General features: G+C 42.6%; 1 protein-coding gene across 2 annotated transcripts in view; it reads right to left on the reverse strand.

The window, feature by feature from the left end:
• EGFR (epidermal growth factor receptor) overlaps positions 1-21,251 on the reverse strand; it is a 159,840-nt gene that overhangs the window by 7,603 nt on the left and 130,986 nt on the right. The window contains exons 16-27 of one of the 2 annotated variants that reach the window (XM_042043676.1): positions 20,375-20,410; positions 18,936-19,077; positions 17,133-17,255; positions 15,767-15,865; positions 11,168-11,353; positions 7,761-7,916; positions 6,901-6,976; positions 5,585-5,731; positions 1,830-1,927; positions 1,132-1,299; positions 995-1,042; positions 789-891 (exon numbers count right to left, since the gene is read on the reverse strand). In XM_042043676.1, coding sequence (XP_041899610.1) covers positions 789-891; positions 995-1,042; positions 1,132-1,299; positions 1,830-1,927; positions 5,585-5,731; positions 6,901-6,976; positions 7,761-7,916; positions 11,168-11,353; positions 15,767-15,865; positions 17,133-17,255; positions 18,936-19,077; positions 20,375-20,410 — 1,382 coding nt within the window. Of the gene's footprint in view, positions 1-788; positions 895-994; positions 1,043-1,131; positions 1,300-1,829; positions 1,928-5,584; positions 5,732-6,900; positions 6,977-7,760; positions 7,917-11,167; positions 11,354-15,766; positions 15,866-17,132; positions 17,256-18,935; positions 19,078-20,374; positions 20,411-21,251 lie in introns of both variants that reach the window. The other variant, XM_042043674.1, reaches the window with a different exon arrangement.

Raw genomic sequence — 21,251 nt, forward strand, 5'->3', positions numbered from 1 at the left:
AGATGGCTTGGACCACGAGACAGGGAGATAGCTACTGCTGATTTTAGCGGTGTGTGGGTGGCTGTGTCCCAGATAGTGTTCTGAAACGGCAGTTTGGGAGGTTAGCTGCCAGAAGCTGTTTCCCTGGAAAAAATGTTTAGAGATGAGGAAAATGCCTAGAAAATACAGGACTGGCAGTAACAGTGACTCCACATTTCACGTCAATGCTATTCCTTGCAGGGCCTTTCACCCTTTTTAGCTATGGCATATTCTTGAAACGGTTGGTTGGGACTTTTTAAGGACACAAAGCATCATCACTGCATTATCCAGCCCCACCTCCCTCAGTGCTCACTGGCTCTCTCTCTACACTAGACCTCCTACACTGTCCACGTGCAACCATGAACTGCCTTCTGTGGGTCAACTTCTGAAAGCAATGAAACAGCCACAAAGCTTTTTATATTGCTGAAATGGTAAAAGGAATGAAACCACATTTTTAGAGGATATTTTCTCAAGTAGAAAGCTTTAAACACATAACCACACATGCAAACTCCCTGCCTAGATGACACACATGGCTAACATAAGTAACTCGGCTCATGAGGGAACTGAAATGAGAAATGGTCAGAAGCAGACAGGTAAAGGCTAGGAAAACTGTATGTGCACACTTTTCCACTCCTATTTACTGAGAAAAAAGGGTAGAAAGCATTTGAATTGCTTCCTTTCTACAGAAAAGGAAGGAAAATGATTATATTTGCAACCAAATGGCTTGTGAATGAGTGGCCACGGGATAGAAACACAGGAGAGGTACTCACCTGGGGCTGGTAGGAAGCTGTCGTCTATGCTGTCCTCCAAGAAAGCGCCTGTTGGGTCTGAGCTATACCTCTGGACAAAGCTGTCTTCCCGCACAGGGTGCCCCTGCTAGGATGGAAGTAGAGAAAAACAGTATTAAAGGGACTGATTTGTAGAAGCTGTTCCACATAGGACGACTTACTCCTTTATTAAAGGTCATTCTACTTACCCCGTTCCTGTCAATGCAGGTTGTAGTAGAGTTGTTGCTGGTAGCGCTCTTAGAGAGAAAGAAAATACAGACATCATGAGAAAGCAGTTCACTCTTAAAATGGCTTGTCATGTTTCCACAGTGGAAAAATTTCATACCAATGAACTCAAGAGAGGAGTGCGAGATGTTGAAGGGCTGTTGAAAAAGCCCTGGTGTGGCACGAGGTACTCATCTGCATCCACTATATCTTCCATGTCCTCCTCCTCCATCAGGGTGCGATAAAACTTGGAGTCCGTAGGGCTGGGCAGGTGCATCCTATCATCTCCCTGTTAAAAAAGTCAGCATTAGACAGGACTTGCAGACTCCTTTCAAGCCCTCATTCTCCCCTAATCTCTGAGACAAAGTAATTTAACAAGAGGCACAAGATGCAAAATCTTGGTTCACAGATTCTGATTTGGAAGGGACACACAAAGGCCATCAAGTGCAGTGCTCAAGTAAATGGCCCATCCAGAGATCTGTGTGTTTAACCAAATTTACCTAGAGCTTAGGGGAACTTGGGCCTGCAATCTCAGTCCATGCTGCTGTAAAGTAACTCCATTTTGAAGAGGAACAAACTCTGTTCTCCTCTCATGACTACATTATGGACTGTTCCTGGTCCTAGACTGGGACCAGTGCTAAGAAAATAGTGACCAGTTTTGACATTTTGTTTGTGGTTCTAGCTGAATGTGTTAAAACCTGGAAAGCAACAACAAATCTGGCCTTCAGTTATCCATATGATATGTTTTCATATGCCTTACTAGTTACTTTGGGCCTCAGATGAAATGCCCACCAGACATCTTCCCACTGCAGTTAGTACCTGTATAACGAGATAGCGTGGAGGGTCACGGGCCATTTTTGAGAATTCAGCTATCAGCTCACGAAACTTGGGACGGCTGTCTGCATCGATCATCCAGCCTGCAGGAAAAGCAATGCACAAACAAAACTGTTTTGGTGATCAAACACAGAGTCTAAAATAAAATATAACAGCAAAAAGAGCAGTGCCATGCGTGGAACAAAGAAAGGAGCTACCCCTATGGGACCACCATAAACAGTTCATTCACCAGCCATGGGTGTGAATTTCAGCATTTAAAATGCAGATCTTGGCAGTTTTGGGAAGAAGGAAATAAAACCCCATGTTGGAAAACCTTCAGGCTGAGTCTGTCTCCTCTCCTATCTCCATGGGGGCAGGCAGGTCCCACTTGAGGGAGAATTCAAATTAGTCTGCTTTGAAAAAAGCTCTTGAAGGACAGGAAGCAAACTGACACCAGTGGGTGCCTGCAGAGGTACCATGATTTGACCATTGGATAGTCCCCAGACTGCTTAATGAAGTCCTGGGAAGCCTACAGCAGAAGCCTCCCTCCGTACCAGATATCTTCTAAAATTCAAAACATCCTCACTGGAGACATTTTGGAAGATTACTGCAACCAAGCTGTATTTAATTAGTGTCATAGGTTAGCAAGCATAGTCCCGGAAGGGACGTCCTTGCTAAGGGGTGCTTACAGTTTCCTCTGGGAACTGATAGAACCTATCAGCTGGCCAGTTTGAATATGGACAATTCTCTAAGCCACTTAAAGTTGTGACCACCTCTGTGATCCACATTTAAGAATAGGCAAACTCCCCCTCCAAGCTCTCTCTCGTTTCCGGCGCTGGGACAGGTGGCTGCAGGGCCCCGTGTGGGGGCCAGCGGGCCCGGCCAGGCCCTGCTCGGGCCAGGCCGGGCCGGGCCACGGCCATCCTGGAGCCATGGACCTGTTCCAGCCGTGGAACCCCCCCCACTGCCTTGCCGTGGGCAGCCGGAGCGGCTCGGCTCTCCCCCCTCTCCACTGCGATAAGAAAGATTCAACATTCCAGCTGCAAAGCTGCAAGGCCGAGGTGAGAGTAACCCTTTTATTGCTGTGAAGAGCTGAAAACCTGAGGGAAGAGAGAGAGGAGATGCTTAAAGCTGAAAGTCTGTTGTGAAGCTATGATATATCAGAGTATCCTGTTGTAATTTCATGAAGATATGGGGGGTGGAGTGTTCAACTCGTAAGCAAAAGCACCTGCGCTGAGATAGGCAGATGCTGACGCAGCTGTAATTTCATGAGAAGTTTGGACAGGGAAAGATGAACCAGATGAGGACTTTTGCTCCAAATGGGAAAGGAGAAAACCTCAGTTCCTAGAGATGCTCCCAGAGATAGTCCTAACGATGAAGATGACGAAGACCCTTTGCTCCCAGGGAAGGAGAAGGGCCTCTGTTTTTGTTTCTGAACGGCTCAACCTTAAAATTGTACCCCAAAACACTTCAAGAGTGGACCCTCGAAAGCAGTTGCGGGAAAAGCTGCAAGTCGGGGGAAAGGACTCACATGGGAGCAGAGAGACTCCTCTTCCTAAATGGACTGAACAATATTTGGAAGTGGGCGGCTGTCTCGTTGTGATAATGTTTTCATAGCATGAGCAAGAAGAGACTTCTCTTTCTAAATGGACTGAACAAGGTTATTATGGAAGTGGTAAACAGACTGAACATCTTAAGGGTTGTCTTTGAACATTGTCAGTGGGAGAAGGGAGGAAGGTGGGGGGAGGAGGAGAGTTCTGAAGGTGGTATAATTTTTTTCTTCTTTTAGGTCTGTTAATAAACTTCTTTATATTCTTTCAAGTTTGGTGCCTGTTTTGCATTTCTCCTAATTCTTATCTCACAGCAGATAAACAGTAATGAGTATTTTGGACCAAACCACTACAATTAGTAAACAGATTTTAACAAAAATAAGTCCTCAGAGCTTAGTGTGGATCAATGCTAGAAGAGATTTCAAATATAGATACTGGAGGTTTTACATGTGATATTAGTTAGGAAACCCACATTTTCTGTAACCAACTCACAGATGAGCTGATCTAGAGACTCTTGTGTTTAAAATTAAAAATAATAAAGGTCAAGCTTAGTGTGTCTAGAGGAACTCAGAAGAAACAGCCTATCTGTACTAATGGAGAAATGCAGTGGTAATATGTAATCTGAAATCTGCATTAAACACAGGCATTCGCATTAGACAAAATCTCAGAATTTCCAGTGACTTTTTACTACGCTAGAATATGATTCCCTGCTAATTCAAAAGGAAATGCTTCTTGCTTTTAGACAAAATGGAGTGTTTAATGTTCTTGCAGGTGTAGCATCTACTGTTTCTGACTTTACCTCTGAGATGCCTGTATTTAAAAGCTGTTTTTTAAATTAAAAAAATTGTAATTATTGTGCAATAACTTTGAATATTTCAGTTTATACTTTCTGATTATAAAAGAAGTGACTGGGAATCCTGAATTCCTTTAGACAAAATGGCACAGCTTTAATAGGGTCTGCACTGTAGCCTGCAAACATGAGGTCACCAGAGCAGCGAAAGTTGTGCAACTGAGTCCTGTGCCAGAAGGAAGGCTCGGCCCCCAGCTCCTCACACTCTTGCACTTAAATTCAGTGTAATGGCATGAAAGGGATGGGGACACTCCACTGGCTGAGTTTTAAAATCAACAGGTGCTTGATTAGGTGACTGCTAAATGCCTCCTTTCTACATCTGGACTGACCCTAAGGAAAGACAGGGGCTGATGTGTCAGTAGGGTTCAGAATCTCTGAGGAGGAGTTTCTAGGACATTGCTTTGGCATCTGGGCACCTCCCAGGCTAGGTGCACACTTCTGGATGCAGTTCCTGCTTGCCCTGCTGAGCACAGGATCAGGCTCACCTTATGTGGTGCTTGTCCCACCACAGCAATATGTGGGTGCTCTAGGATTCCCCAAAATTGCTGCACTGTGGAGTGTTCATGGTAGCCTGGCTCCTGTTTCAGGAACAGGTACATGTTGCTCTAGTGAGACGGTCTTAAATGCCACCTAGTGGGCTGCTTATCACATCCTCACAGCAGTGAGCAGGGATGCGGCAGTCATGGCCTAGAGATGTGTGTGAAGCCAGGTAGTAATCAGACATTTAGTAGCTGATATGGATGGAAAGGGGGTTTGAGGTTCAGAAGCCCTTTGGTGTGCCCTAAAATGGCCAGAAAGTGCTTCAGAAACCCTCTGCTCTTGAGCTACTTTACTGCAACAGCTGCATGCCAAAAAGGGACCAGCCAAAAGTGAGGAAGAAATTGGAAAAGGAACTGTGAATCCTTATGTGTATCTGACATTACCATGGTGCCTGCACTCCCGACACTCCTTTAGTAATAATCCACATGTCTGATTGCAGTGGGAGGCATATTACTGAACTAACGGGGAGCTTGGAGGAGAAAGCAGTGTTCATTTTATTTCCTAGACACACAAAACCAGAATATCAGGCAAAGTGGTTGGTGTAATGCTAATTTATACTGCCTGACCATATCAGTTTAAAATAATTAACAATATCAGTCAGTGGTGTGAGTGCTGAAAAACACATTAGCTGGTTGAATGAGTGACTCATGAAACTACATCCCGTGCTCCTAGGTAAAGCTCAAGGTGTCGGAACACACTCTGGTGTCATCACTCTTTCACACAACCCTAGTTCTGTCCCATTACCAGGAACACAGCATAAAATGCAACTGAGTTACTTATTCAACTTAGATGAGCAGCCACAACCCCAAGTGTAAACTCACATTTGACCATGATCATGTACACGTCAATGGTACAGATGGGGGGCTGCGGCAAACGCTCGCCCTTCTCCAGGACAGAGGAGATCTCACTGGCAGGGATCCCTTCATACGGCTTGGACCCAAATGTCATCAGCTCCCAAACTGTCACACCTGCAGGGGGGGAAGAGAAGATCATGAGAGACTGCCAGGAGCTGGACTGCTTGGCCTGGGTGTGGAGAGGTGGCGAGCAGAGAGGGGTCCCCTGGAAGCAGGTCCCCAGTTTTGCCAGAACTCCAACAAGAGAAAGCATTTTCTGGCATGATTTTATAGAGAGATTAATATAACAGTTTGAAATTATCCTGCTTCCCTTTAAGGTTTTGCTTTGTTCCTTTTTTTTTTTTTTTTTTAAATCTCAGCTAATATATTAGTGTTGAACATTCCACAAACTTCCCAGCCCCACAGAAAGGGAATGCAGGTCTCCCAACTCCAACACAGCAAGTGGTTTTAAAAATGGAAGTTGTCTCTTTGTTTGAAAACAAACTCTCCGGAGATGAGCAAAAGCAGTTTTTGAAACACGTGTAAACCAGCTGCCTAAGCGTCATTTACTGACATACCATGGACTCTAGTGATGTAGCTGTTGTGATTGTCTAGTAGCTTAGGATACAAAACAAGATTTTGGATGCCAAGATACATAAATGGATTAAGAAGACCAGAGGCTGTACTGTTTTGAAAAGGACACAGGATCTGACCATCTGCATTAAATATTTTCCAGGAATATAAGAGCCCATGGGGGGGAAATTTTGCAATAGGTTGCTTTGAAAAGTTTCCTTTCTGCTCCTTTCTTTCAAGCTGGCTTTATGAACTATACCAAATACAAAATAAATTCTCTAAGAAGGTTATCACTTTGCTTCCCTTTTAGCACAGTCCTCTCAATAGCAGGACAGCATAAGCATTTTAGGCCTCAGTGGAGTACGCTGATTGACACCGACTGACAGTGAGGCTGATGATTTTAAGTCTTCCTTCTAGTTATGTGGTTCTACTGCCAGCTCCATTATATTTCACGTGAAGCTGATGAAGAAAAACATCAACAGAACTTCAGCAACTGGTCCAGAGTCTCCTAACTGTAGCCCCTTTCAGGGGAGGGCTCACTACCCAAAGCACATTCTGTGAAACATCTTACACCTCACTCACATGTTGAATAGGTGATTTGGGCCCAGTGTTTATATATTTGACCTCTTGTTCTTCTCACAATAGAGAGTAAAAAGGCCAGTGTAGAGTCACCAGCAAATCCTAAAAATTTCCAAGCCATCTACAGTAATTGTAACTGCTTTTAAACTCACCGTAACTCCAGACATCACTTTGATGAGTGTAAATCCGGTGTAAAATTGACTCCAATGCCATCCACTTAATTGGAACCTAGGAAAATTCACAAAGAATCCTTAAGAGGCTGACCCAAAATTTATCAGGGATATTTACCACCAGGTGGTGTGTAAACCAATAGTTTGGTTGCAGAAGGAAAAAAACAGCCAACACAACTATCTGAATGGTAGAACAGGCAACTTTTGGGTCCCCCTTTATTATTTTCATGTATCATGAAGAACCTGGAAACGTGGAATACTAGGTATATCAGAAATATCTCTTACAAAACAGTTTTACAATATTTTTAACAGTCAAGTAAGTACGTTTTAGCCTTCTATCAGAACAGGACATAAATCCAATCTTAGGCTACATGACAAAGACTGATCTACACTCATATGGTTTCTATTTATGGCCTCTGCAATATTTGCAAGCAGCTTCTCTTTAATTTCTCAGCAGGACACATTCCCTCCATCAGCACGCGGTACAACACGCAGGCATGTTGAACCTATTTCTTCTGCTATAAATATACAACATTCCCTTTCTCTTTTTAAACTGCACAGTGTTATTGTGTTGGCTACACCGATGAGTTTTCCCAGACATTCTGGGTGGGAATTTCAAAAGCATTTGCTGCTCTGCTATCTCTGCTCCCACCGCAGTCCCACTGGCCTGATGCTGCTTTGGCTGATTTCAGAGGACTTCCACAGGCTTCAAAGGCAGCATGCTGAGATGGCAGCTGAGAGCTTTGAAAAACACATTCCCTTTTTCCCCCCTTTGTGTGAGGCTTGTGCGCAAGCACAAACACCGGCAAATGCGCAGCAGTTCATTCTGCAGTGTGCTTTACCTTGCCTCCCTCAGCATGGTATTCCTTCTCGTCTGCACCGAGAAGCTTTGCCAGCCCAAAGTCAGTGATTTTCACGTGTTGAGGAGTCTTAACAAGGACGTTCCTGGCAGCAAGGTCACGGTGCACCAGGCGCCGTTCCTCCAGATAGTTCATTCCCTGCAATATAACACACTGTTAGTAAGGCCTCATGCACTCGGAGCTCGGAGCCACAAGTAAGTCACCAAACCTCAGCTGCTTTGTGGTAACTACACACACCACCATAAACACGTGGTAAGTTATCCCACCTGCACTCTCCATTTACATGATGTTTATTGCAGGGTGAGGATGAGTGCTTGCACTGTTACTCTTACCCTCCGGGAACCTTCTTGTGGGTCCAGGAGCTGGTGGAGTGATGAAGGAAAAAGAGGCAGTAGTGGGTATAGTAGATATTAGCAGGACATGTGGTTCCTTTGGGATTTACTTCAAGAAATACAAGATCAGGATGGAACTTACAAATAAGGGGACAGAGTCTTCTTTCAGCTCTACTTATGCAAACCCAGTGACTTCAGGAGAGCACAGTACAGAGTTTAACTATCCCCTGCCATTATGTACACAGGCCAACCCTACAGAGAGTATGTAGACAATCATTCGAAGTCACTCATCCTGTGTTTTATTACAGGCAGTGTATTCTGCCTTCTCCTTGCTAACAATGAGGCAGTCCACTGCAAAGGTGAAAATGGGAGAAAAATAAAAAATTCATTTTAAGTCTGAACTCAGAGTTGCATCCATTTTCCAGTCCTCTTTGAAAAAGGCAAGTTCTTCCAGTTTCACTGCCTCCCATGATTAGGCCGGATTCACCATAGCATACGTGCTTTTTCCGGATGACTGCCTCTCGAGGAAGAATATAACTAATTGTGCTGGTTTGACTTCTAAAGCACAAATTTAACAGCTGTGTTTCTGACCACAGAGATTACTCCCTTTTCCCTCAGTCTCTTGCTGTATGGAATCAAAAAGTTCATGATTTCCAAGTTTCCTGCAATATCTTTTCCAAACCCCACAATTATTCCCAGTCCATACGTTTCTGCTGGCAGTAGCTTATGCACTTGTATTTTTATGAAGAGAATTAATAAAAAATTACTTTTAACCTACAAAGTTAACACCAAAATGATCATGTTGATGTGACGGCAGAGGACTGGAGGGAATAACTGCCTTCCATCCTCCGCCCGCTTCCTAAGCCCACTTCTAACCTGGACCACCATCGAATCCTCCCCCCAAGTCCCTCAGCAGAACTTCACCCATGCACTGCTCATGTTGCCAAAACAAACCACCCAAACAAACTGGCGCAGTGCCACTACGAGCGTGCACTGAATCACACAAATAGATCTTTAGCAAGCAGAGATCTTGAAACAAAGACTCTTGAGCGGCTGACAGAAAACAGACTATCTTAAAAAAAATAATAATTCCGTAATCTAGCCCTAGTAGGACAAAAATTTTCCTGCTAAACATGACTTGCTGCAGAGGCTAATAAGACTCAGAGCTGCTGAAAGGCAGAATATCAGTGTCACACCAAGCTAAGGCGCTGATGGCTGAAGACTCGTGCACGTGCTACACTGAAGATGTTGAACTGCCCATTTAGGAAGTTCAGCAGATCTTTAATTGTGTGCAGGCCTGGGGTTTAAGCCATTTTTCATCACTAAGCATGAGACCAATGTGTTCAAAGAGTTCCTTCACAGTGTTTCTGCACATGGAGTGTTTATGCTCTGTCATAACATCTTGCCTGAAAGAGAGGACTCCATACCTCAGGCAAAGATAATGTTTGTAAAAGATGCAAAGAAAACTTATTTCAAAGCTGTGAAAACAGAAACAAAAATAAGCTTCCCAGGGAACTTGCCTCCTGCTAGTTAGTTACCAGATATGTATTTGTTTCAATTTTTTTTTCCACTCATAAGTAAATTTCAAAAAAAACTTTCAAAAATCTAGGATAACTTTATCAGAGTAGTAACACCAGACACATTGGTGGGAAAAAGCTGTACATAAGATTTATGAGTGCTTTGAGGAAAACTTCAGTGTGGAGCAGCACAAAGGAGTATGTTGAAGGTCAGGCATTGCTGGCAAGGGTAGAAGTTGCTATGGGCAAATGTTGAACCGCCATGAAAAAATCAAACGAAAGCAAACAATTGTGAATAGCAACCTTTTGGGCAAGTGATGCCCCAAGGATCCATTTGGGGACCAATACTGCCACCTTAAAAATTAACAAGGAGAAGAAGGAGGAGGAGGGAAATACGGCCTCCAGCTCATCCTCCAAAGGGACTGAAACCAGGACAGAGCAGTAATTGATTTTAAACAAGAAAGCAAAAGAGTCACAAAAGGCACCAAAAAAATGCAACCCACATCCCAGGTGGACACATAAATTAAAATTCACTTGTTGTGGAACGCAATGTAAAAAAAGTACACGCACTGAGATGAAGAATGTGCTCTGTAGACATTTGGTGGATACATTTCTGAGGTCCTCAGCATGTTTCCTGAAAGCAAACCACAGCTGGGATGTATACAAGGCCTCAAGGGACCGATAAGGTTTTAAGTGTGTGGTTATCCTGCAGACCAGCATTCCTGAAATAAGCAGCATTAAAGCAACCATGCTGTGCGGACACTGCCATGTCATATGACGAATCTTCAACAAATTGCAGTTATTTTTTTTGCTGGTTTTGCTTCGTTCTTCCACACTTGCAAATGGCTAACCACCATCCAAACGCAGCATATTGCTGCTAAGGACTAGAGGCTGTACTGCAGTTCCTTTGCTACTCTTTGGCAAACAGTACCAGGTGTGATAATGAGTCTTCTATGGCCATTGCAGTTAGCTTACAGACCCCAACTCAGCACCTGTAAATTACAGAACAGCTCTGGGGCGCCTGAATGCCTTTTGGTCAAAGGCAGCCTGTGCAAGGATGGAGCTGGTATCCAATAGTCAGCAGTTTCAATCCCTGGCCTCAGAGATTTCAGCATGAAACTCTCTGAGGCACACAAGAAGGTGTGTTCAACAACATCACTGTCCTGTGACACAGCCCGAAGAAATCCACTGAGGGAAGCAGCATTTTGCTACGGGAATTGACAAATTCTGTTGCCTTCCCTGCTGCCTGTGCTGCATCACATTTGCATCGCATTATCATTTCAATACTGGGTGTTTGGTTTGGACATAAATGTTGAGGTGATATTATTATGCTGCCTAGAAGCATTTTGAAAAATAGTTAAAGGTTTGCTCATCAGTATGAAAACAGTAAGTTGTTCCAGAAAAAGTAACTGCTTATTGCCATGTATAAGATACCTAGGATCCAGGTGGTGAAACAGAAAGATTTGCAGAGACAGGTAATTAAATAAACACATTACATGCAGTCAGAGTTTTAGCTGATCCGGAGTTCTGGTCTGCTTACCTTTGCAATCTGCACACACCAGTTGAGGAGGTACTGGGAGCCGATGTTGTCCTTGTGCTCTCGGATGTAATCCAGGAGGCAGCCGTAAGGCATCAGCTGTGTGATGAGCTGAACAGTTGAAGTGAGGCAGATTCCCAACAAGCGACACACATGGGGATTGTCAACACTAGCCATCACATAAGCTTCCTGAGAAGAAAGGCAAAGAAAGCAATGTGAAACACTCCCTTTGGCATGACATGAATATTTGGAGGCAGTTTAAAATAAGTTGGTCATCCGAGAGGTTGCTAAAATACTATATGCAAACTCTGTACCTCATATCACACACAAAATATACATATTTCCCACTCTGTGGACCAGATAGTTTTCGTTCCGTGGAATGTCCAGATTTTGAACACCAAATCATCACTGAGACGCCAAAGAAGAGCCAATCTCTCACTACTGGTACACCAAGAAAACATTGGACATAAAATCCTAGCGGATTAAAACTTACAGACCAAGGAGGAATTAATAAATTGATCAACTGGAAGCTGATGGGATTTCATCATTTTGAGCACCTAATTGCAAGTGCAACACATTTTTGTGAACATGTGCCATATGGTTTTTTTTCCTCACAGACCTTTTCATGAAACTGACTGGAAATCAGTATTTTTGAGACTTCTGCTCCCCTGTCAAGGTTGGTACTAACCCAGAAAGTCAAAGTTGTCTTCTAGAATGCAACTGACAGTCTCATTTTTTAAGAGACCATGTTCTTCTTGACCATATTGTTCTTCAGTCCATGTCGAACCAAACAGATTAATTATCACGTCACCACTTTAGAACCTTGAATGCTTGTCTTTAAGTAGCAACAGTGAAAATATTGTCCTCAATTGGAAAAGCTGTTTTAGACTCATATAGCAATGTAAATGATACCAGGAAGGTACTTGGAATGTGGGAGCATAACAGACCCTTTGGTCAACTGGAATTTTGGGGTTTAGTTTCATATATATGTGAAAAACTCTTTTTTCAAATGTGGGTACACCATGTGTAGCTTTATGTACCTAGCTAAGATACCCAAGGTACCTCCTCTTTTGTTCTTCTGTGGGAAGGGAAAGACCCCTTCAGAGGCTGCTTCAAATACATCCTTTAACATGGCCATGGGGTAAAAATCTCTGACCTCATGGTTTTTGTGTGCAAAAACTACTTATGGCTTGAAATTTGAGATCTATATTTATACTCAAATCCACTGCCAAGTGCCAGCTCAAAGAATGGATTCCAACTGGAGAAAAAAAATTAGAGCTGCAGTTGTTTGATTTCTTTAACTAACTTTGTATCTGATTTACAGTATGTCACTTCTAGATATTTTAAAAGTAATTTGATTGAAAAGCAACACAAGAGGAAATGAATGAGAATTTTTCCATTCAGTGAGCAGGTCAGCATCTTGATTCAGCATCAGGAGAAACACCTACTAATCACCCCTTGGCAATTCAGGCTAGCAGTCCCCCAAAGCCTAAAATCATAGTGAAGGCACAAATGGTGCAAGGGAAAGAGTAAATCTGCTCTTTCTAAGAGCTTAAGAAACTAAATACCATAGCACTTTACTCATCACCTAGCAAGCGTTCCACAAATGTCACATAGCTCCATAGCTGGTGAGAACTATTATTAAACAAAGCTATTAAGGCAATGACGTTCAAGAAATAAGCAACCCCAATTCTTAAGCAATACTTTCTGGCCTCTGTGTTGTTGCTTAATGTGCCAGCCTAAGCAAAACATGATGTAATGCAGCCTCTTTTGAGGTACTAGTTCTGCATTTGGTACCCTTGTTTTGGAGCCCTTGGGATGAAAATGACCTCCAAGCAGACAGGTTAAATAGGACCTCCACCAGAACTGGTAAGAGCTCGTCAACCTACTGCGTGACGTGGGCACACCATTGAAACATCCCTCTGCCATGGATAGTATTGATTGTGTGGGCTAGCTCAACGAAAGATAAAGCAGGAACACAATCTGCTATTCAGTTTGTATATATTTGTGGCATCATTTCTTAGAGAATCTTGCAAATTTGTTATCCAATACTCAGACACAAGCAGAGACCAAAACAACTTCATTTCCCTACGCTTCCAAACTGAGCCATTGTAATGATGAAGAATGCCTTGCTTCCTGTTGGGATTCAGATCCATATTGTACTCATTTTGGTGGGGCAGGGTGGGGGGAAGACTGCAGAATTGGAGCTGTTCTCACTGCCGATCTGCCACGCAGCCCACATGGGGCTGACCCGGGGACTGAGCATTGGGATGCCGAAGGAGCAGGGTGGGTGTTTGGGCCACACAGCTTTCGGAGAGTGTCCAAGTGTTGACACCCCCTCTTCCATTTGATACTGCAAAGGAAAATAGGCCACTGCCTCCTCCTCAAAGAGAGCAGAACAGAGCTATTGTGTGGTTGTGGGTCCCTCTAAGTAGCCCAAGACATTAAAGTGGGTCTTTGTTTCAACTGTTTATCTTGGAAATCTCCTCGGGTTTGCTCTGACCTGCTCCAAGTATGCTTGGTATTTAACAACAACCTTCTGAATTAACTCTACCCTAATAAAGTCAGCCAGAGCTTGCCTGGATTATAAGAGCTAAAGCTGCTGTGCTTGTTCTATACCAACTGTGATTCTGTAAGACAAATCATCTTTAATTAGACATTATTATCTTTGAGGTTCCAGTGACCTTGAAAAATTGGTTGTGTAGCAAAAAGTTTTGAGAAGAGCTTTTGGAGTCATCCCTCTGACTTCTTTCACCAGTTTTGTATTTTTTTAAATTTAGTTCTGAAATAAAGAGTTCCACCAACCAAATTACCTAAAAATGAATAGGATTGAAAAAGCAAGAGCTTTTTGTTAAGCATCCTAATTCAAAGGAAAAGATAATGTGGGGATTTGCTACAGAAATTTCTTTTAGAAGAGAAAGTACTTTGATACCACTAAAAAGCACACAGTCCCTGCATCTACTGCCCTGTCCAGTGATCTTGATCTGCTGAAGGAAGGACGAAGCACTGTAGGCTTGTTCACTAAATCTTCCTACAGGGTACATGCCTTCAGGAATTTAATGCAGCTAAGTCCAAAGCATCCTTTGTGAACACTGTGTTATGCTCCTTACCACTGTGAAGAGCAAAATGTGGGGCAGAGCTCAGGGCAGGCAGCTGAGCAGCATCTCACCCAGCTCCTCAGTGTAGGGAATGCCAATGAAGGGAGGGATCACAGGCAGGCGAGGGGCAGGAATGAGGGCCACATAGGTAGGGACCTGGGGAAGGGCTGAGACTTGTCTGGAGTCTAACTAAACTAAAACCAGAATGGGTATTGCTTCCTGTATGGATTCAGAGATGGACCACCTATCCTTTTGCACTGCTGCAATACACCTATCAAATCATATGGTGCATACACACAATCTGCTGAAGCAGAGTAATGTATTGGAACAACACTGTTTATTCAGGGTGTCTTGAAAAATCCAGCTTTATTATGGTCAGTAGCACAAGTGGTGGTTTGTTCATAGACATTTCTCCTGAGACATCTCACTACAAGGACAGGCTTTTTGTTAAGATCTTCACCAGCTGCAACAATTGGAGATGAACCTTCCTACCTGAGGTGTCATTTACTGGCCAAAACTGGATTTAAAAAAAAAATTCCTTCTAAATTCAGTCCCTACCAAAATAAAAGTAATTCCACAGTTTTCCCCATGGCTGAAGGATTTGTGTGCTTGATTAACACCACCATCTGTTCCAGACAAACAGGTCCATTTGGGACATACCAGGGACAGGACAGAATGACAGACAGACACACTTTTGTTGCTTAGGACTGAATCACAGTCCTAAGGGAAATCTGAAGTTACACTGAACTTCTGAGTGCTCCTCTCCTCACTCAGCATTCTCCTTTCCTTGTATAGAAATTTATATATCCTTGGTGCCACATGTTCCATGGCTTTGGATCTAGTTAAGATTTTCATCAATTTCAGGTTCAGGGAACTTCGTATTTAGGACTCTGGCTCACTCACTGTAAACTCAAACATTTATGAACTCCAAAATCAGTATCCCATAGCCTTTCCTCGTGTTTTCTGAAGGGATGAGCTAAATCCAAACAATAAAATAAAAATTCCAAGCTTCTTTCAGAAGGTGAGATAATTTCTTGCATTTTATGGCAGAGAAACCAGACAGCTGGGATTTTTAAATTTTATTTTGGACTTACAGTTAATTTAATCCTATTTAACCAAGCAACTAGCTTATGACAATCCGCAGGACTCATAAACCATTAAGTCTGTTGTTATTTGGCTTAGCTGTACCACCATAATGACAATGAATGCTACAGCTTAAGGCCTGAAACATCAGAAAAAAAAAAAAGAATTAGTTCTAAATGTATGGTCCTGACCACTCCTTAGGTGCTACTCCATGAGTATAAAATCTGTATTTGGATTGGGTTCATGGGAGACACAAAAGCACTTCACAGACTGGGCTGCAAAGAGCAGTACTTCTAGATGAGGAATTGAGTTTAGGATGCAAAATATTTCTTCCCACACAAAATCCTAAAACCCCTCTAGTTATTAGAGAAGAAAATCCACAGACCACTGACAACTTGAGAAAACAAACATGAAAACTCACATCAAGTATTTCCTTGTTAGCTTTTGGTGATGTAGCCTCTCTCAATTCTTTAATAGCAACAGGAATTTTAACCTTCTCTCCCTCTGGGATCCAAAGTCCCTACCAAAAAGAAGTACAAAGAGTTAGCCAGTCTCATACCTAACGGGTTAATTCTCACAGTTACATATATATTTTACATCTGAGTAGACTTAAATATTCTGAGCAATGGAAAGACATAGCAGACAACAAAAATATGCAAAAAATGTATCTTGTGGGTATTACCAAATTCCTGTTAATGGGCTGGTACTTCTCTTTCAGACACCTCTACCATATTTTTTTGAAAAAACATGTTCATAACTGTCCCTGTGTAAATAGCCCAAGAGATGCATAAAGAGCAACTTCTGTGGGTGGAAATCTAACTAATTAGACCATCGCAGCAACTGCATGTGCAAAACCTTGCCACTTCCAATTTATAAATCATGTGATGAAAATAATTAGCATTTTCTCATTAAAACAAGATGGTATCTATACTGTAAAAATAATCCAGTCCTAAACATATGCAGTGGCAGGGAAGTCTATGTCCAACTGGTGCAGTGCTCTACATCTATAGTGTCAGGAGGCCATTTAGGTGGCAGGTCAGCAGTGTAGCACTGTGAAATCCTGCAGTTTTTACATTCAGCACTGTAACACTGCTGAAATCCCCAGCAGTTCAGGTGCACTTCTTTTTGTGTCCCTGAAGCTCCTAATCATAGCTGGAAGCCTGATTCAGAATATAGAGCTTTATAAAGAGATATAGGAACCTACAGTTACTGGCAAAGCCTGAAACACATATCCTGAATAAAAGGAGGAACACAGAAAAGTGGAACTTGATGAAGAAGAAGCACAAAGGATAAACAAACACCATGAGAAAAAGTACCTTGTGAACCTACACAACTAAAGGTGTGCAGACACTTTCACACATCTGAATCAGTTCTAATGAAAGAAGGATTGAAAATTCCAATGAAAGAATGATTGAAAAAGAAGATCCCAGATGACACAGAAAAATGGCTTTGCACTGAGTTAACCAAAGTGCATTTCTTTTCCTCCTTAATATTCACAATAGGATGTATTTGACTGTGCTAATTTTTAAGTGAATGTCTTTGTTGTCCAGGTTCAGCAGTATGGCTTTGGCAATGTTTTATGTAAACCTTCTCCTTTTACCCAATTCCTAACAAAACCAATGATGATTGAGTAATCTCTCCACACTTCAACAGACAGATACATGCTATAAAATCTAGTTAAAAAAAAAATTTACACAATGACTGAAGCTCCTAGTTCTTGCTTTGTTTGGGTGGCTTCTGCGGGAGGGAGCAATATGAAAAGGGGAATAGAAACATGGTGATCTTACCTTATAAACAGTGCCAAAAGCTCCAGAGCCTAAAACTTTGACCTTTTTAAATTCTGTCTCCTTTAAAATTCTCAGATGAGCCTGGTTTGGTGCCTCCCCGCTGGGTGTCAGTGGTTCAACAAGCTGGTGCAGAGAGAAGATGATGTTAGAAGGTTACACAGTCTGGAAGGCTGAACACTTTGTGGAAGCAAATAAATCCTTCCTTTAAAATAATGAACATTTGATTCCATGTGAAGTTTTTGGGAGGATACCTCTGCTCTGACTTGCAGGAATAAATACCTGCTCCAAAAATCAAGCATGGAGGGGCAACTGCCATTTTGAAGGAGAATGAAGGAATAGCTCTTCTCAGCCTCTTCTCAAATGGGGGCTTTGACTTCAAAGCCTTGAAACACATGGCATGAAAAATAATGTAATTACCACAGATGCTAAAGGAGATTATTTTTGTTTTGAACTTGTGAATAAATTATGAAAATGTTTAAAATAATGGGCAAGAATCATCTGCAACCTTTCATGTCTGCTCTTGTTTAACTGGATACAATTCCCATGGTACCAGTGGTTCCCCGAGACCACTCAGTGTACAAAAAGCAATTGAAACTCTGACAGTGATTCTTTCCTCAAAAAAAAAGGATGTTGAATTGGCTATTGATTTTTTCAAAATTTTATCTAAGCCTTATTGCAAACAGCAGTAATGCCCTCCAAAGACATTTAACACTTTTATGATGCGTAAGTCAGCTTTTTCCTTAGTTCTTCCTTCTGCTTTTCCTTTGAATAACACCATATTTAGCTAGATTCAATCTGATTTTAGAGGGTCAGCAGGCTCTTTGTTGTGACGAAATATCCTCATTTTGAGGAGTCCAGAGAGTACGATATAAGCTGAGCACAAATTGAACTCTACTATCACAACTGCAGAATACAGCAGTATGTGAAATATTGTTTCGTAGTACAATGGAAAACAGGCCAGCTTGGTTTTTTTTCTTTTTTTTTAAAGGATATTAGCAGCTGACTCTGCAAAGCTGGCAAGTACAGGAAGAAGCTGCAACTGGGATTTTAGCAGAATGTTAAAAACAATTGGCTTATTTATTAGAACTGCACTAGAAGGAGAAGGGGGCTAACCACAAAACAGCCATTTCCATCCAGGATTAGGAGTTTTGCTATGTATGAGGTGTCCAGAGGGTGATGCTGTAATGCACTCAAAGCCATGCAAAACCAAAAAAAGCAGTGTAGAAACCTTGTTCATGCACAACAGGGTAAACCATTCACTTTTGATGGCTTTGTGGGCTTTTTGTGCTAAAAACAAACCAAAGACAAGATTTAAACACACTTCCTTAATTTCTTTCCCTCCTCTCCTTTTTTTCCACAGGATCAGACACACACCTGATCAAGGGGGTAAAATTTTCAGAAGCACCCCAAGCTGCCACAGGAGGCTCAGGCTTGTCTGGAGGGACACAAAATGTGAGGCTGAAGGTCTACACAGCAAGGTAGTATGGATCAGCAAACACACTGCACTTGACCCTGAAGGTGTAGTTTTTTTCTGAGTAGACAATCTCAATGACTTTCCTTGGGATTGAGACATCCAAATCCCTTAATTCTTTTGAAAATTATATGCAGAGGGATCAGATTTGAGATTAAGTGAGAAGATGTTAGGTGTACACCGCCCCTTTCCTGAGTAGCATGGCAGCTGCCGCATTTTCCATTCCCAGGGACTGCTGAGTTACAAGGCAGATGCAGGGTGCTTTAATCGTCTGGTATGAGGAGAAGGGCATCCACTGCCCCAGATGAAGCAGAGGTGCTGGCAGCACTCACCTCCCTCTCCTGCAGCAGCCGGCGCAGGGTCCGCTTTCTGACGATGTGGCGTCTCCGCAGGTACAGGCCGATGCCCAGGCCCACCACCACCAGGCACAGGAGACCTCCAACAACACCGGCTGCGATTGAGGGGATCTTGGAGCTGCAACGCAGGAGGGGATGCAAGAAAGAGAAGAAAATTTCTTAGGTGTAAGATTTTAGAGAATCCCTACAGAGGTTGCAGGAAGCCTTAGGTTTTGATCGAACACACACACTGGACACCCACATTACAGATTTCTTGGGCACCTGTATTTTTAAGGGCCTCATCCAGTAATCTGTTCAAAGTGGTGCTTAATTTCCATCTGGGCTTAAACCACAAGTCTTCATTCTTCCCTCAAACTCACAAATGGAACTGATCCTCATAACTTAAGCAAGGGGATTTCTCCTCCTTCCAACAAACCCACCAAGCGCATGAGCATCAGATCTGTGAAGCCTTTGTGTGCCAGCTGTGGGCAGCCCACATGTGATCAGAGACATGAAGCATGTGGAGAGAAGGCCTGTCAGGAACACAGACACAGTTGTGATACCAGCAACGCAGCTGACATCCCCTCATTATTTGGGGAGGCATGCTGTAAGGGTCACAGTGAACGTCAGATCATCTGTCTTCCTTACAAGTACAAATGTCTGAAGCCAGGTATTGTGTACCATCCCCACTGTACATACGGATTGCTGCCTCTTTATTAGAGCCTGAGTAATTGCAAATTTAAGGTGAAAAGAAAAACCTGATTTCCAAGGTTGTTTTTTGGTCTGTACTTAAAAGATTCTTCCCAGCATTTTTCGAAGTTGCCCCAGGGATTTCTATTAAATGCAGTCACTTTTTAACAGTACTTCAAGGCTGAATTTGTCTTGCCATGGCATGACTTTGGGGCCAGAAATGAAATCCCTCTCTCTCAGTCCGAGAAGACTGTTTGTTTGTTGCATGACCTTGAGCACATCATGAAGCCAAACAGTGTGATACAAGATCTAGTGTGAGTGTGACAAATGAGCATCCATCTGGGCGCACAGTATTTGGATATGGACAGATCACAGGGCTGGAAAAGACCCTCTGCATCTCTGAGTCTCCTGTAACAGAGGTGACTATATCAGTCCTAAACATATCTCTCTCTGCCCTTAATCCTTTCTTTTTCAATCCCCTCCTTTTATTCTTCAGTAACAGATCCCTGGTCTCACCTTGACAAAAACTGTAGGCAGAACAAGATTTTGAAGTCTTGTGCCAGTAGCAATATTTCTCAGTTCTTTAAACCATTTTTATAGGTCTGAGCCTGCTCTAATCTGTCACTTCCCCATAAAGAGCTGAAGACTTAACTTTAGTCCCAGCCCTGCAGTGTCCAGTGAGGAAATGTAAACACACACGCATTCTTTCCAGCTCTGCCATTAATTGTAGCAGATGAAATACTCACCCATTTGGACAGCCTTCAAGACCTGGCCCTTTGCACCTGTAAAAACAAATGAATGTTACAAATATAGTAGCTCTGGCCTACATACTTCTGTAATTCCAACTAAGAGTGCTACTGATTGAAAAGTCTGTGTTTCAGAGCAGTCCAAGTGTTAACACAGGAATTTATAATAGTCATACACTCCATTAAATATCAGTCAGCAACAACCTTGCTCCAAAATCTTTTATCTAGAGAAATAGCCATGCTGCATGCTTAGTTTAAAGAATGTTTTAAAACAACGTTTTAGCATGTGGTAGAAGTGGGGGAGGACACAGATACACAAAATTCATGGATTCTGTGGCTCTGTGCAGAGCCCGGGGCTGACCATGGAGGACAGACGTAGCCTCCTGCTCGTACAAGGACACAAATATACGTGGAAACATGTCATTGCAGACCCTTCTGCCTACTCCTTGTTTCCTGATAAGGTAAAGGTTTTAATTTCTACACTTTCTATTGCAATGGAAAACTTGGGTAGCAGATACATCCCATCAAAAAATGGGATTTGACAGCACTCTCTCTGGCTGTAGTTTGTTGGCATGTGTCCATGATATTTTTCCTTTAGAATCCAAAGTCTTATGTTACTGGTAATGTAAACAGGTATAACAGTTATCCAGAGAGCCAGGAACTGTACTAGCAAGTCATTCACCCTCCATTCGAGTTTAAAATGCTCAGAATTTTGGCAGTGCAGTGCAAAACCAACACAGATGAAAACACAGGGACTGAGTTCACTTGATGGTCTAATGAGTGTGAGAGGCACAGTGCATTCCCCGAGTGCTGCTGGGCTATGAGATGGACGCTCTTCATGGGAATTGTGGTCTTTGTGGTGTCTACTGAGGAAGGA

Source organism: Corvus kubaryi, unplaced genomic scaffold (genome assembly GCF_017639235.1).
Source record: "Corvus kubaryi isolate FWS band 111438036 unplaced genomic scaffold, C.kubaryi_AGA036_p1.0 37398, whole genome shotgun sequence".
In the NCBI taxonomy this organism is placed as follows: domain Eukaryota; kingdom Metazoa; phylum Chordata; class Aves; order Passeriformes; family Corvidae; genus Corvus; species Corvus kubaryi.